The sequence below is a fragment of the Anarrhichthys ocellatus genome, unplaced genomic scaffold (assembly GCF_004355925.1).
Source record: "Anarrhichthys ocellatus isolate YVR2014 unplaced genomic scaffold, GSC_Weel_1.0 scaffold66, whole genome shotgun sequence".
Lineage (NCBI taxonomy): Eukaryota > Metazoa > Chordata > Actinopteri > Perciformes > Anarhichadidae > Anarrhichthys > Anarrhichthys ocellatus.
This window is the reverse complement of record NW_022280096.1, coordinates 1,022,832-1,034,982: the sequence shown is the minus strand read 5'-3', so window position 1 is coordinate 1,034,982 and position 12,151 is coordinate 1,022,832. Positions and strand designations below refer to the sequence as shown.

The 12,151-nt window shown below is 41.3% G+C and overlaps 1 protein-coding gene across 1 annotated transcript; it reads right to left on the bottom strand.

Moving 5' to 3' along the window:
- Window positions 1-8,671: 8,671 nt before the first annotated feature.
- On the bottom strand, window positions 8,672-11,744 carry LOC116397427 (protein FAM177A1-like). Its single transcript, XM_031872835.1, has 5 exons — window positions 11,618-11,744; window positions 11,128-11,334; window positions 10,891-10,957; window positions 10,090-10,187; window positions 8,672-9,997 (listed from the first exon to the last, which is right to left on the bottom strand). The coding sequence occupies exons 1-5, from the start codon at window positions 11,684-11,686 to the stop codon at window positions 9,785-9,787; spliced, it is 654 nt and encodes a 217-aa protein (XP_031728695.1). The 5' UTR covers window positions 11,687-11,744; the 3' UTR covers window positions 8,672-9,784.
- Window positions 11,745-12,151: the final 407 nt, after the last annotated feature.

Here is a 12,151-nt window from a genome sequence, read left to right as displayed (position 1 = left end):
CACTCATTGTTGTGGAGAGGATGTTCTACTACTGTTTTTCTCTGACCAACAGTTACATAAACCAGCTATTCTAAACCACTGGGCCTCAGAGAGCTGGTGGGCCGCGGAGGTACTGCCATCTAAATGTGTTAAAGAATTCACATAAATAAAAAACATAGGAATAAAAGAAAAGAGCCTAATTTCAATGACCAGTTATGTTTGAATATCACAACATCAAACATGACATCAGTTAGAAACAAATGTGTTTTGCCACTGCTAGCTAGCGTTAGGCCATGGCATGTTCGAAGCAAAGTGTTTGGCTGCTGTTTGAAGGTGAGGTTTTACAATAGCGAAGCCTTTCTTTATCAGGGGCGAGATGAAGCGAAATAATTCAGAAAAGATGGAAGCAATCCCTCAGCCGTACATCATAGGAGCTCCTGAAATCCCCCAAATTGTTCCTCCAGCCTGCTGTTGATGACGAATGGGAAGGCACAGATTTAAAATCCAATTTTACAATAGTCTCCGCATATGTAAAAACCAGAGGAACATTTGAAGCGGTTTTAATCTCAATTTTAATGCTTTAGTTTGTTAGCCAAAGGTAGATAGTGGGCTGGGTTAAAACAATGTGTGACTATGTCAACTCTCCACTGAATTAATAAAGGTCTTTGTAATATCCTCCACAGAATTTTTGTCAAATGGCTGTGCCAGGGATATCAGCTTTTTTTCCATTTGAAGTCGGCTGAAATATTACAGCAGCTTTCAGGCCCTCCAGTTCAATATGTTGTGCTAAATCCAAACTTGGACTCGTATTATTTTAAAAACATTGCGGCCGACGTTGGAGGATAATGTCACATTAAACCTTCTCCGTTTATTTGTCATAATGAAATGGATTACCTCATGTTTTAAACATTTTGTAGGTCACAAGCCCTGACTCAGCTGTTCAACTTTTCCGGACATTTTATCCATCTCACCAAAATCCCCTTTGATTAGCTGCTTTCAAATTGTTTTTCAACTTGATGAACTTTTTCTTTAGCCATCTTCTTTTTTTTGTAAATCTGGCTGGTAAAACTTCCTGTGAATAGGTTCATGTTGTAATCTCTCAGTTTGTACACAGGAGATAGACAAAGTATGCCTTTGCTTACTGTAAACACTCCTCTCAGTGTGGATAGTCTTACCAGATTCTTCCCTCCTTGAAATTCATCTTCAACTTTGCAGCAAAGGGAACATGTACCGTGTTTTGAAATACTTGAGAAGTATTTTTCTGACGTCACCTGCACAGGAGTGATTTTAATATTTTTGGTAACTGTTATTGTAGCTCTCAAGCACTCTCTGTAAGAACTCAAGGTAACGTGTGTATTTAGCTGTAATATACCTCCACATTTCTGTTGTCAACGTGCGATTAAATCTTTCAATCACAGAGGCTTTCAGGTCGCTGGCGCTAGCAAAATGAATAATGCTCTTTCCTCATAAGAGCATCGAAATGTTTGAGGAATTATTTTCCTGCGTCGGTTTTTGTTGGGCTTTTGGAGTCGTTCCACTCCTCCGAAACTACCTGGATGGGATGGGTCACGATATACATTTTCTATTAAAAGCTCAGCCTCCTCAGTATTCTGTTTTCTCTCCTTAGTTTTGAAAAACAAAACTTGGATGTGTGACTTTATATACTCTCAAATATATTGCTTTTTTTTACCCTAAAAATGCACATGTGTAACATGATTAGAAAAGAACATATTTCACTTCAGTTTTTTTACTTAAAAAAAAGATGGAGGTATCCATCACCAAAGAATCTAGGTTTAATCCTGCGGTATGTGTGTTATGTAAGCCATCGTGCAGCAGGGATCAGGCCTCCACCCTGCAAAACAAAACACCCACAGACCAGTCAAGGTTTCTCAAACAAACTCAAAGCACCAAAATAATCTGACTCACTGCTTCTTGTCCTACGTGGAATGACATTTAGGTTGTAAAGACCACTATGCATATATATAAAGCTACATACATACAGTATATATATATATATACATATATACAATACCGCCATGTTTTGTTTATTCCACTCTTTGTGTTTTATTTGTAAAATATGTGTTAAGAGTGTAATTTAAACTCCTGGTTCTATGATTATGAGACAACTGGCCCTGGTCACAGACATGTGAAAGCATCTCTTTGGTTGTGTTATGTCTCTTTGTAATAATTCTTTTCAGTTTTAGTCATTTTAGCTCTCATTTTGTGTGTTGTCTTTCATTTAATTTTGTGTAATCCATCTATAAAAAGCCAACTACCTATTCAGGATGACCCATGCCATCCCTGGCCATCCGTCTGACCCCATCCTTTTAAATCAATTGAATTTTGATACTTTGAAAGAAGTATATAAAAAGTATGAAAGTAATATAAGGCAGTACAATATCCACACTGGGACTTTTCACAAACTGCTAAAGTCCATCATCCGTGACTTATGCCAACGTGAGCAGAGAGTTAAAGATCGTGATTAAGACACACGAGTGCTTTGAGTCATAATGTGTGTGATCACCGAGAAGACACTGATAAGGATGAGATACCGTCAGGTGCTTCTATTGATCAGTAGACTGAACTGTCTCATACATTCAATTTATCCAGTTTAAACATTTTCTGCAGATACATGCATTTCTGAATAGAAAGAACATGCTTAACTTCAATACATGTAGGAAAAACATACCCCAGCTGTGGGCCTGACACAATTTAAAATCAGTTTTTATGAGGTGAGACGACAGTTTTCTAGAGCATTAAAAAACTACACCTTCATCAAGTGTTTTCTTTTGATACACTTTGAAAACCTTCTATAGTACATTTATGAATTTGAGGCCTGCCAGACAGATTTAGCTGGTGACTAGTATTAGTCAAGCCCTGGAACCCCTCCTTTCTACCTTCATTTCATTCAGCTTTTTATTTTGCTTTTTATTTTTTCAAACAAACAGCAGGTCAATCAATACATTTGCGGCTGGTGCAGCATCGGTGATGTATAGGTTCACAGGTCATACTGTCGTAGCATTGTCTTAGCATTGTCCTAGCCACCTGTAGCAGAGGACTTGCAGCTGAGCTAGGAGGCAGCTAGTGCCAGGGACTTTCCACAACCCAGTTTGTTTGCGTGTGTGTGTGTGTGTGTGTGTGTAAAGTACTTCTTTGACAGTCAAGTGCATGTTTCTGCGTTTGGGTGTGTGCATGCAGACAGACTGAGTGAGTGAGCGTAGCATGAACTGCAAGTGTGAGATGACATGCAGAGGAGCTCTGCAGTAATGTGACAGAGAACATAAGCATGCACATATGCATGTCAAAATAAATGTGGGAGAATAAAACTATGGGATGGAGGGTTTACATTATGTTGATACTGTGTGGCTTGCAAACTGATGTGAGCATAATCACAACTCTGAAAATATCACACTAGCATCACGGAGCATACAAACCAAATGAAAAGGCTCTCGGTGCTCCACAGCAAAGTAAACCACAAACTAACATCTGACATATTCTACTCCTCTACCCCCAAAGGGATGTGGTAATAAAACAGTGTCTTATTGCTAAAATGATAATGCCTGCGGAGTGACAGTTAGCCCTATAGAGTCTTCATCCTGGGGTTAAACGGGCTCTCTGTGTTTTTAAACTGCAGCCCACGGAGGAAGCAAAAGCTAAGGGGGTGAGACAGGAGACCAAGCAGTGCTGGAAATCCCCTTCCCTCAACAGCCCTGCCTCGTCTGAGACACACAGGGCCCCACTGAGGCCCACATCAAAGGGGCTGCTGCTGTTCTCATCATCCTCCCTCCTTCTGTCTTTCTATATGTCTCACTGTCCCTCTTTAGCCCCTCACCTCCATCTCTGTTTCTATTTACATGCAAGTCTCTTTCACCACTGAGGAGCAGCTGCATCTGGAGGAAATGAGATTGTAGAGGTGTAACCAGTAACCTACCTGGGTATTTTTGTTGCACAAGGAAACCAGGTACTAGACTCTGTTCTGCAGGGCGTCTTCCATCTACAACTGTACTTATATAAAGTATTTGTGTAAGTAGTTTGCCAGTGACTAACTGGCATGTGCACTCCATTAATCATGGAGATTTATCAGCACACATGGCAGTCAGGTGTGGTGTAGTATATTTTAGGGCATGTGGTTAGACGTGAAGCGAATCTGTTGTGAAAACTAAACTGGTCTCCACAGAACACCAAGCAGCTACTGTCCCCTCCCCCACCACTCAGTGCCCACAAAAAATGTTTGAAGAAGCAGACAGCTCGAGGCCGGCGCATGGATACGCAGGCGGGGGACTGGCACAGAAGGGTTTGGGATGGACCCCTTTCACACACGCGGACACGTAAGCTTGTGTGCGGACGGCCATCTGAGCAAGCAGACACATACTCATGGCTGCACCAGTGAACACTAAGTCACAAGGAATGGCATTGTGAATTCTGTACTCTGGATTTTCCCTCTTAATCACTGATTGCTGACTGCTGCGTGTCTCATGTCTCCCAGAAGGAAGCTGCTCAAATGGACAAAGTCAGTTTCCTCTCTGCTGCAGTACTGCTGGTTATAGAGACCAATGACAGACACTCAGCCACTGATTTTAATCATCAGATTTAGAAGTTAAGCAGAAAAAACAAGAATTTAATTTTAATGTATATATAATGTTTTTCATCTATCATTTTTTAAAACTATTTTATCAGGATTCTCTGACATTATGTGCTTTATTTTCCCACTTCCAATTATATTGATTCTATGTATATATTTATAATATATATATATATATATATATTTTTGTTTTCATGAATTCCATTTTCAGCACAATTTTTCATTAAATCATACTTTCTTTAACATTTGCTACATTGTCTTAAGTTGAGTGGTGTTACTGGCCCATAGTAACCCCAGTGAGTCTCTCCTGTTAAAGCCAGTGCTACCCTCTAGTGGACTAACTAGGCCCATATCGTTTTTCCTGTTAACGTCTCTTCTTAACTGACCAGCGGTGTATCACTGTGGACACCAATGCGTAGGAACTATATGGGTGCATTTGGGGCACAGGTCTCTCACTAGAAGCGCTTCAACTTTCCTTTATCTGCTGATTCAAAGTGAACAATGCTTCCAGCCCTTCTGCTGTTGTAAATTATTAAACCTACATATATGACACTCTGTTGAATGAGTTCTTCTCTTGTTTCTAGTAAAATAAAGGCTGGATTAAAGAATAAATGACATAACAGAAAGCTTTTGAAAAATGTGCATCTTAAAAGGAAGTACTTAATTGAAGAAAAAGTACTTTCACTGAATTGCCCTTCAGCTTTAAATTCAGTTCATTCAGGTGTGAAGTGATGCCACCCAAAAAAAACACGATATCATGTTATTCTCATTTTCTAATAAGATAAACGTGTGTTCAGGGACTTTATCCGTGGATATTAAACCACTTGTTTCAGCTCTATTCTCTCTGTTAACATCATTGTTGGTTAGTAAATTCATGTGTTACGATTCTGATAACTCTTATATCATTTATTTTTCTGTGCCTTCATTTCAGATGTGAGTGGGTACGTTTGCTCAGTTATTTACAATACAGTTATTCTTTGTCTCGTAGTGACGCTTCACATTACCGCTTTTAATGATCATCACGGTCTCTGAACATGTGAGACACACTTATTTTAAACTGACGTGTGAAGAATTAACCTAGAAGAGGTGTTCATTCTTGGTTAAAGACTCTGGTCTCTCTGGTCTCACTGACCACATTTCTGTTGTTGGAGAACTTCATGTGAAAAAACTTCTCTGACACGTAATTATTCTCCAACTATTCGGTTTCTCGCCCCGTCTCTCCTGTGTGTGTAATTCTCACTTGAGTCGGGAAACTTGTCGGAATACACAGATTTGATTGGCTGAGTCGCATCACGTGATGTGATTTACAACATGTTGAAGAAATCATTCAAGTCCAGTTCAGAAGTTGCTGTGGTGTTGTGAGTTTATTGTAGTATGCCGGCAAACTGGTGACCTCACCGACACAGAGCAGATCTGAGCCGGTAGGTTGACCCAGAACGAATGAAGAAGAAGCATTTTATACAGGGAGCGAGAGAAGTGTTCAGACGGTATGTAAATACTAGGGAACAGAGGTAAGGGAGAGGTTATGACAAAGGGCAGGAAGGGGGGCGTTCACATTCAGACCTGCAGGAAGGACACATAGTGGCACAGTAGGGGGCCTGAAATCTGATGAAGTCTGCAATGTATGCAATGAGAAACAAACAAATCCATCTGAAGATTAAAGTACGTACATAATCCACCCAAAAGTCGATACATAAATCATATCAAAGGGTCCAATGAGTCTTTTTTTATCACAGTATGCCAACACTGACTTGGCCTCTCCTTGAGGTTCATCTCAATTGATACTGAGCAACTACAAACATAAATATGTATACGTAACAGATTATGTGTATCAGCATGATGAATTATCAGCAGTGTTTAATTCAGGCTGTCAGTCTGGGTGTTGTGTGTGCCTGCTTTGTGCTGCCTGGCATGGACTTCACTATGTGAGTATTAGAGATGATCTGTCTCTTCATGGTAACACCAACATGACGTGGTGCAACATGACAGCAGCCACCGAATGGAGGATCATCCACCAACAGGCACTGCTTTCTTGTCCTATTTCTTCAAAGAACTAATTCAACTTTTTTTCTTTGCTTTCTTGCAGAGAGTTAGATGAGATTATTGATCTCATGTCTAGCCTACACTAAATATTTAGCTAGAGCCCGTTTATGGTGATTGTGGCTAAGTGGAGAGCAGGGTCATCCTCCAATCAATGGATCGGCGGTTCAATCCCCAGTTCTGCTGGTCACATGTCGATGTCTCCTTGAGCAAGACACTTAACCCTAAAGTTTCTCTTGTAGCTGTGCCTACGGTGTGTGAACGTGATAGTCTTCCTCCATCAGTGAGTGAATGGGTGAATGATGACAAGCGTGAAAGTGTGAAAGCACTTTGAGTGGTTAGAATGACTAGAAAAGCGCTATGCAAGAGCAGTCCATTTACCATTTAGCTAGCATAAAGACTGGAAACGTCTTTTTATGTAGAAATTAAACAAACAAGATATATATTAATTAATATATATTAATTAGTAAGCTTTGGTAGAAGCTGGTAGGTGGACTTTCTGATATAGCAAGGTTAGCTGTTTTTAAGCTAAGCTAATCAGCTTCTGGCTGTAGCGTCAAATTGAGTGTACACACATACAGTAATGCTATGTTCATAGTACGAGCGATAAAAGTGTGGCCAGCTACACTGTCAGCGAGTCGCTGTTAAGTGTTGCTCGTTGACGTAGTTATGTGGTGAAATAGCACTGGGAACTGACAGCATTTGATTAGATGGAACAGAGCAGGGTGAAACAAAAACATGGTTGAGGTTTCAGCGCGTCATTGGAGCGCTAAAAAAAAGGTGAAACCTCAACTTTTTGATTTGTAGTGTGTCACGCCTGTCACACAGCAGGGGGTCAATTTGGAGCTTCAGGTCAGCGACTTCCATTGAAAATGACTTGTAGAAAGTTGCTGTGTGGCTCGGAGTGAGAAAACAGCATAAGAGTTGTTTCAATCTTCTCACCTGACTCTTAGGAAGAAAAATAATAAGCGAATCTCCCAAAATGTCAAACTACTCCTTGAAAACGGCGGAAAGAATCTGCAATGTAATGACAATTTCAATCTTTTTTCTCAATTCAAACAACTTTTTTCAAGTACTTTTAAAAGCCAACAGCCATTTTTCTTGCTCGTTTACACAACCTATAATGTAATAATAGAAAACACAATAGTGAACAGTGATGCTGTATGACAAACCTATTCACTGTGATGTAACAGTAGTTTATGATCATGCCAATGTCTTAGTGGTTCTAATATAGATTCAACTATCAAACCTTCCAGCTATTACTGGTGTTTTCTCCAGATTGTGAGCAGGGCGTGTTTGACTGTTCTTTATGTCAGTAGCAGTGAGGGGCATGACTGCCGAGGAGGTCGTTCAGGACCACAGAAACCTGAGAAAGGACACACTGTGCAGCGAGTGGACGGGGTGACTGACCTCAGAGCAGTCTGCGTACAGAACAACACAGGCTCTTTGTTCCCAGTGACAAAGACAACGCCTCACATCACTCACACTGTAGCACCACTACGAGTCTGTCAACGGGCAGACAAGACAGCAGAACTGCCAATATTAACTATGGAAAATAACAAAGATTTCCTATTTGGACCTGTTCAGCCTGTCAAATTGAACTGAAGAGTAACTAAGTGGCTGAAGTGACTCTACACTGGAAATTATAAAGAAAATACTTCTAGAACATGAAGAAGTGGGCTAATCCCCCAGGAAGAGTGTTGGGCTTTGAAAGATGTTTTATAAAGTGGCCAAAGAACTTTTCTTTTAGTGTGAAGGAGCACAGGTACATTCTGAAACCCCCAATCCAAGCAATCCATTTACGAAATAGATGAACAGCCTGAAATGTCTCTCTGATAGAGATCAGAGGCTACGACTGAAAACAGACTGCTGATTCCTCAAATCTTCTCACAATTCATTTACATTCTCTGTTCTCAATTGTCTTGTATTTTTTTCCGCCATGATGACTCTGATTGTGACGGCGAACATTATATTTCCTTGGAAAACCCGACCGGGCCGGTTCAGACCCTCAGGCCGTATATTTCACAGCACAGCTTTAAAGTAATATTATGACAAAGAATATAAAAGTAAGACAATAACGATGATTTTTATTAACAGTTCATGACAGTGTCAATTACCAAATCAATAGAAAATATGCTTAAATTAAGTAGTAAAATAAATACATAAATATAAAAAATGTTACTAAAAACAGTTAAAAATGTAAGTTTGCATGTATTTATACAGACTTAGTGTAACAATGTTCTCTGCCATTACCAAAGGCTTACATAGCACACCCCCTATTCTTATGTCCATAGTTGATAAGGCTGATGATGAGAGCAACACTGAACACCTAGACCCGCTTTCATTGTTATCTTTTTTAACAACATGTCTGTCTGGTGGTCCACAGATGATTTGCTAACCAAGGCTAAATCTGCTCAGTGCTTTCACACAGACATCGAGTGCAATACAAGCTTAATATGCATTAATACAAAAACACAGAGGGCAAATCAACATGTGAGGGAGAGTCAAAAGGGCCAGCTCTTTGGTGGAGCCAGGTGTATCAGGAATGCACCAGGTAGATCAGATCTGGACAAAACAGCTGTTGTACATGCACCAACTATTTGAAAAACGGCTATTTGACATCTTCAAATGGCCGGGAGTCATTTCCAATTATGTTCCAGGTATGCTTTGTCCAGATCTGTCTCTGACTGGGCTGTATTGATGATTTAGGCACAGTGTAAGGTCGATCGGAGGCACAGGGGAGCAACATGGAACCTTCACTCCACAGCAGCTGTTCACTGAATAATGTAACAACTAACCAAAATAGAAAACTGTCACAATGTGAACAAATCTATGCATTGGCAGATAAATTGGAACTTAATATATGTTTTTTATAACACACACACACACACACACACACACACACACACACACACACACACACACACACACACACACACACACACCTCAATAAATTCAAAGATCATATTGCTCCATTATCCAGCCGGTACTTAGTTGCTACACTGTTGCATAAGGACACTCACTCCACCACTACTGTCCTTGCCAAACAACCACAATACAGCAGCACTGCCCATCCACAGCTGTGTCGTACACAAACCAAACGGTGCTTGGTGAAACAAGACAGTGTTCCTTCTTTAACAGACAGACAGACATAGGAGCGCAAACGTCCATTTCTAGGGTCAGTTAGGTTGCGGTGACGATAGCAGGGACTCTGATGGTGCTCGAACACGCCCGATTTTCATTTTCGATCTGATAGGTCACATCAGGCTGAGCGCCGGCCGCCTCTGGCCGGTCTGTCACGGTGATTGGCTCGTCTTCATCTTCCTGAGACGGCAGCTGGTCAAAGGATCGCTCCGCTTCTTCTGACAGGCGGTCTTCCTCTTTCTCTTCCTCCCTCTGACACACAGACAGCAGAAAGCCTCACATCAGCCGGGGGACAAAATCAGAACAGCGTGGATTCATAACTCCAGAACCTCTGGGCAACATACCTCCTTCTTCACCCTGTAGTATTCATCAATAGCGTACTGATATTTGGCTGATGTTATCCCAAAGGCGGAGGCCATCCTCTCCCCCAGGTAGTCACAGGCTGGAAAATAATACATAATAAGAGGATCAGTCAATATAGCACGTACTAGGAAATGTACCTTCTGTACCGATCGGACATCCACATAAAAGGTGGCGGATTGTCCCTTTAAATACGGTGTCATTTTTCAATTCAATCAAGGGATCTATTCATTTTGCATTTTTTGTTTATTTACATAATGACGAATACACTAATGTCAATAAGTGACTTAAAAACTCTTTAAAGTAAAGTAAGGCTCTTCCTGCTGCAAACGCAGACAAGACCAGAGATCAAAAAGGTTTATTTGACTGAAATGTATTAATAGTTAAATAATTAATAATAATAATATACTGAGCTAATTGGCAGTGTGTGCAATTACCATGCAGCTATAATCACCATTCATTAGACTGTTGATGAGGTAAACTACAATTTCTCTGTTTGTTAGAAGCCCTGCTTTAAAAGCGATGTGGACGAACCGTTGTGTAACAAAGATTCTGTCATATAATCATTATGGTCGGCAGAATGATTCTGCTGACTAATAAAAAATACCTCTATAGCTTTTCGTGACTTGATGACTCAATCTAACAGTGAGCTGATCGGTCACAATTCCACCTGAATTCCACAAGTTGTGATGTGATCCTCTCACGTTAACCTGCCTCGGTGCAGGTGCAGCATAGTTACCATGGTGATCTACACCGTCAGGTTTTACGTCATGATGTGAACAAACCTGAGATGGTGGACGTGGCAGCTCTCCACATGTGAAACCAGAAGTATGGACCCCAGGTCAACTTAGACTGCAACACAACAACGTACAGTCAAGAGGACACTTTTAACTTTGTGAAGGATAGATTCATGCTCACACACTCACACACACACGTGCTTCCTCCATCATTCCCCTTGTCGTCATTTAGCTCCTTGTGCCCCCCCACACACATGAATTCCCCGTCCCTCCAGCGTTCCTCACCTTCGCTGCATCGGCCGGGGAGGACAGCAGGTCTTTCCTCTCCGGCTCCCTGTCCCCCTCCTCCTCCTCCTCCTCGTCGGTGCTGTACTCCTCCATGGTCTCCCCGCTAGAGAAATGGATGATCCTGCGGGGAACCTTCTCGCTCTGCTGCTCCTCTCTCTTGTCCAGCTCCCCCAGCTCCACACTCTCAAAGCCTGGAGCCGGAGTCTGGACATCAGCAGCAGACATGAGGACAGTGTATGTTATTATAGGAATATTTAATAAAGGGAGTCGGTGGTCAATTCTGCTTCAAGGTGGGATGACAACTATGTTGAAGGCCTAGGATGACTTAATGACAAATAGAAACATATCTATTTCTGGCGTAATATCACGAGAAGCAGACGGACATGGCACACAGCTGACTACAATGCGCTAGAGGCACTGGACGACATCACAGCAGTAAACACACGAGACAAAGTGTTGGCAGTAAAGGAGAGAACTGTGTACCGACCTGCTCCACGTCCATGCTCTGTCCTATGGACACACTGACGTTAGTGAGGTACAGAGACAGATCGGCCATCGTCGCCGTATTCTTTGTAGCTGTGGATGCTGCGCCCTCAACGACGCCTCTCCTCCGCACGGACAGACCCGGAAGTGCGGCGTATTCCGCGCGCACGTAACGTCCAAAGAATGATGCTGGTTTAAAGGAAATATTATCTTTCACATAACGGATACAAATAATAGATGGATAATCCTCCTTATAGATATTAACCAATCTCAGTTCATATATATGCTTCCAATTATAAAAAAAACAATGCAATTGTATTTTCAACAATTGCGAGACAAATGAATCAGCTGTTATTGACATTCCCCTCATCCAAGGTTTTATGAGGAGGAGACTTTCAAACTGTGATGATGAAAACATGGATAGAGTATATGAATTAGTAAATGTTTATAGGGTGGCCCTCATTGATATCTGGAGACATATTGAATATATACTTGGAGTAATAAAAACAAATGTCAGCAATCCCGCCTCTGAAATAGA

What these genes read in the sequence shown, in the direction of transcription:
- LOC116397427 (XM_031872835.1), bottom strand. Translation starts at nt 11,686, where the DNA reads ATGGCCGATCTGTCTCTGTACCTCACTAACGTCAGTGTGTCCATAGGA. An exon ending in CCCCGGCCGATGCAGCGAAG is followed by an intron (nt 10,958 to 11,127) that starts GTGAGGAACGCT and finishes GTTGTGTTGCAG; the next exon opens with TCTAAGTTGACCTGGGGTCC. An exon ending in ACTACAGGGTGAAGAAGGAG is followed by an intron (nt 9,998 to 10,089) that starts GTATGTTGCCCA and finishes TCTGTGTGTCAG; the next exon opens with AGGGAGGAAGAGAAAGAGGA.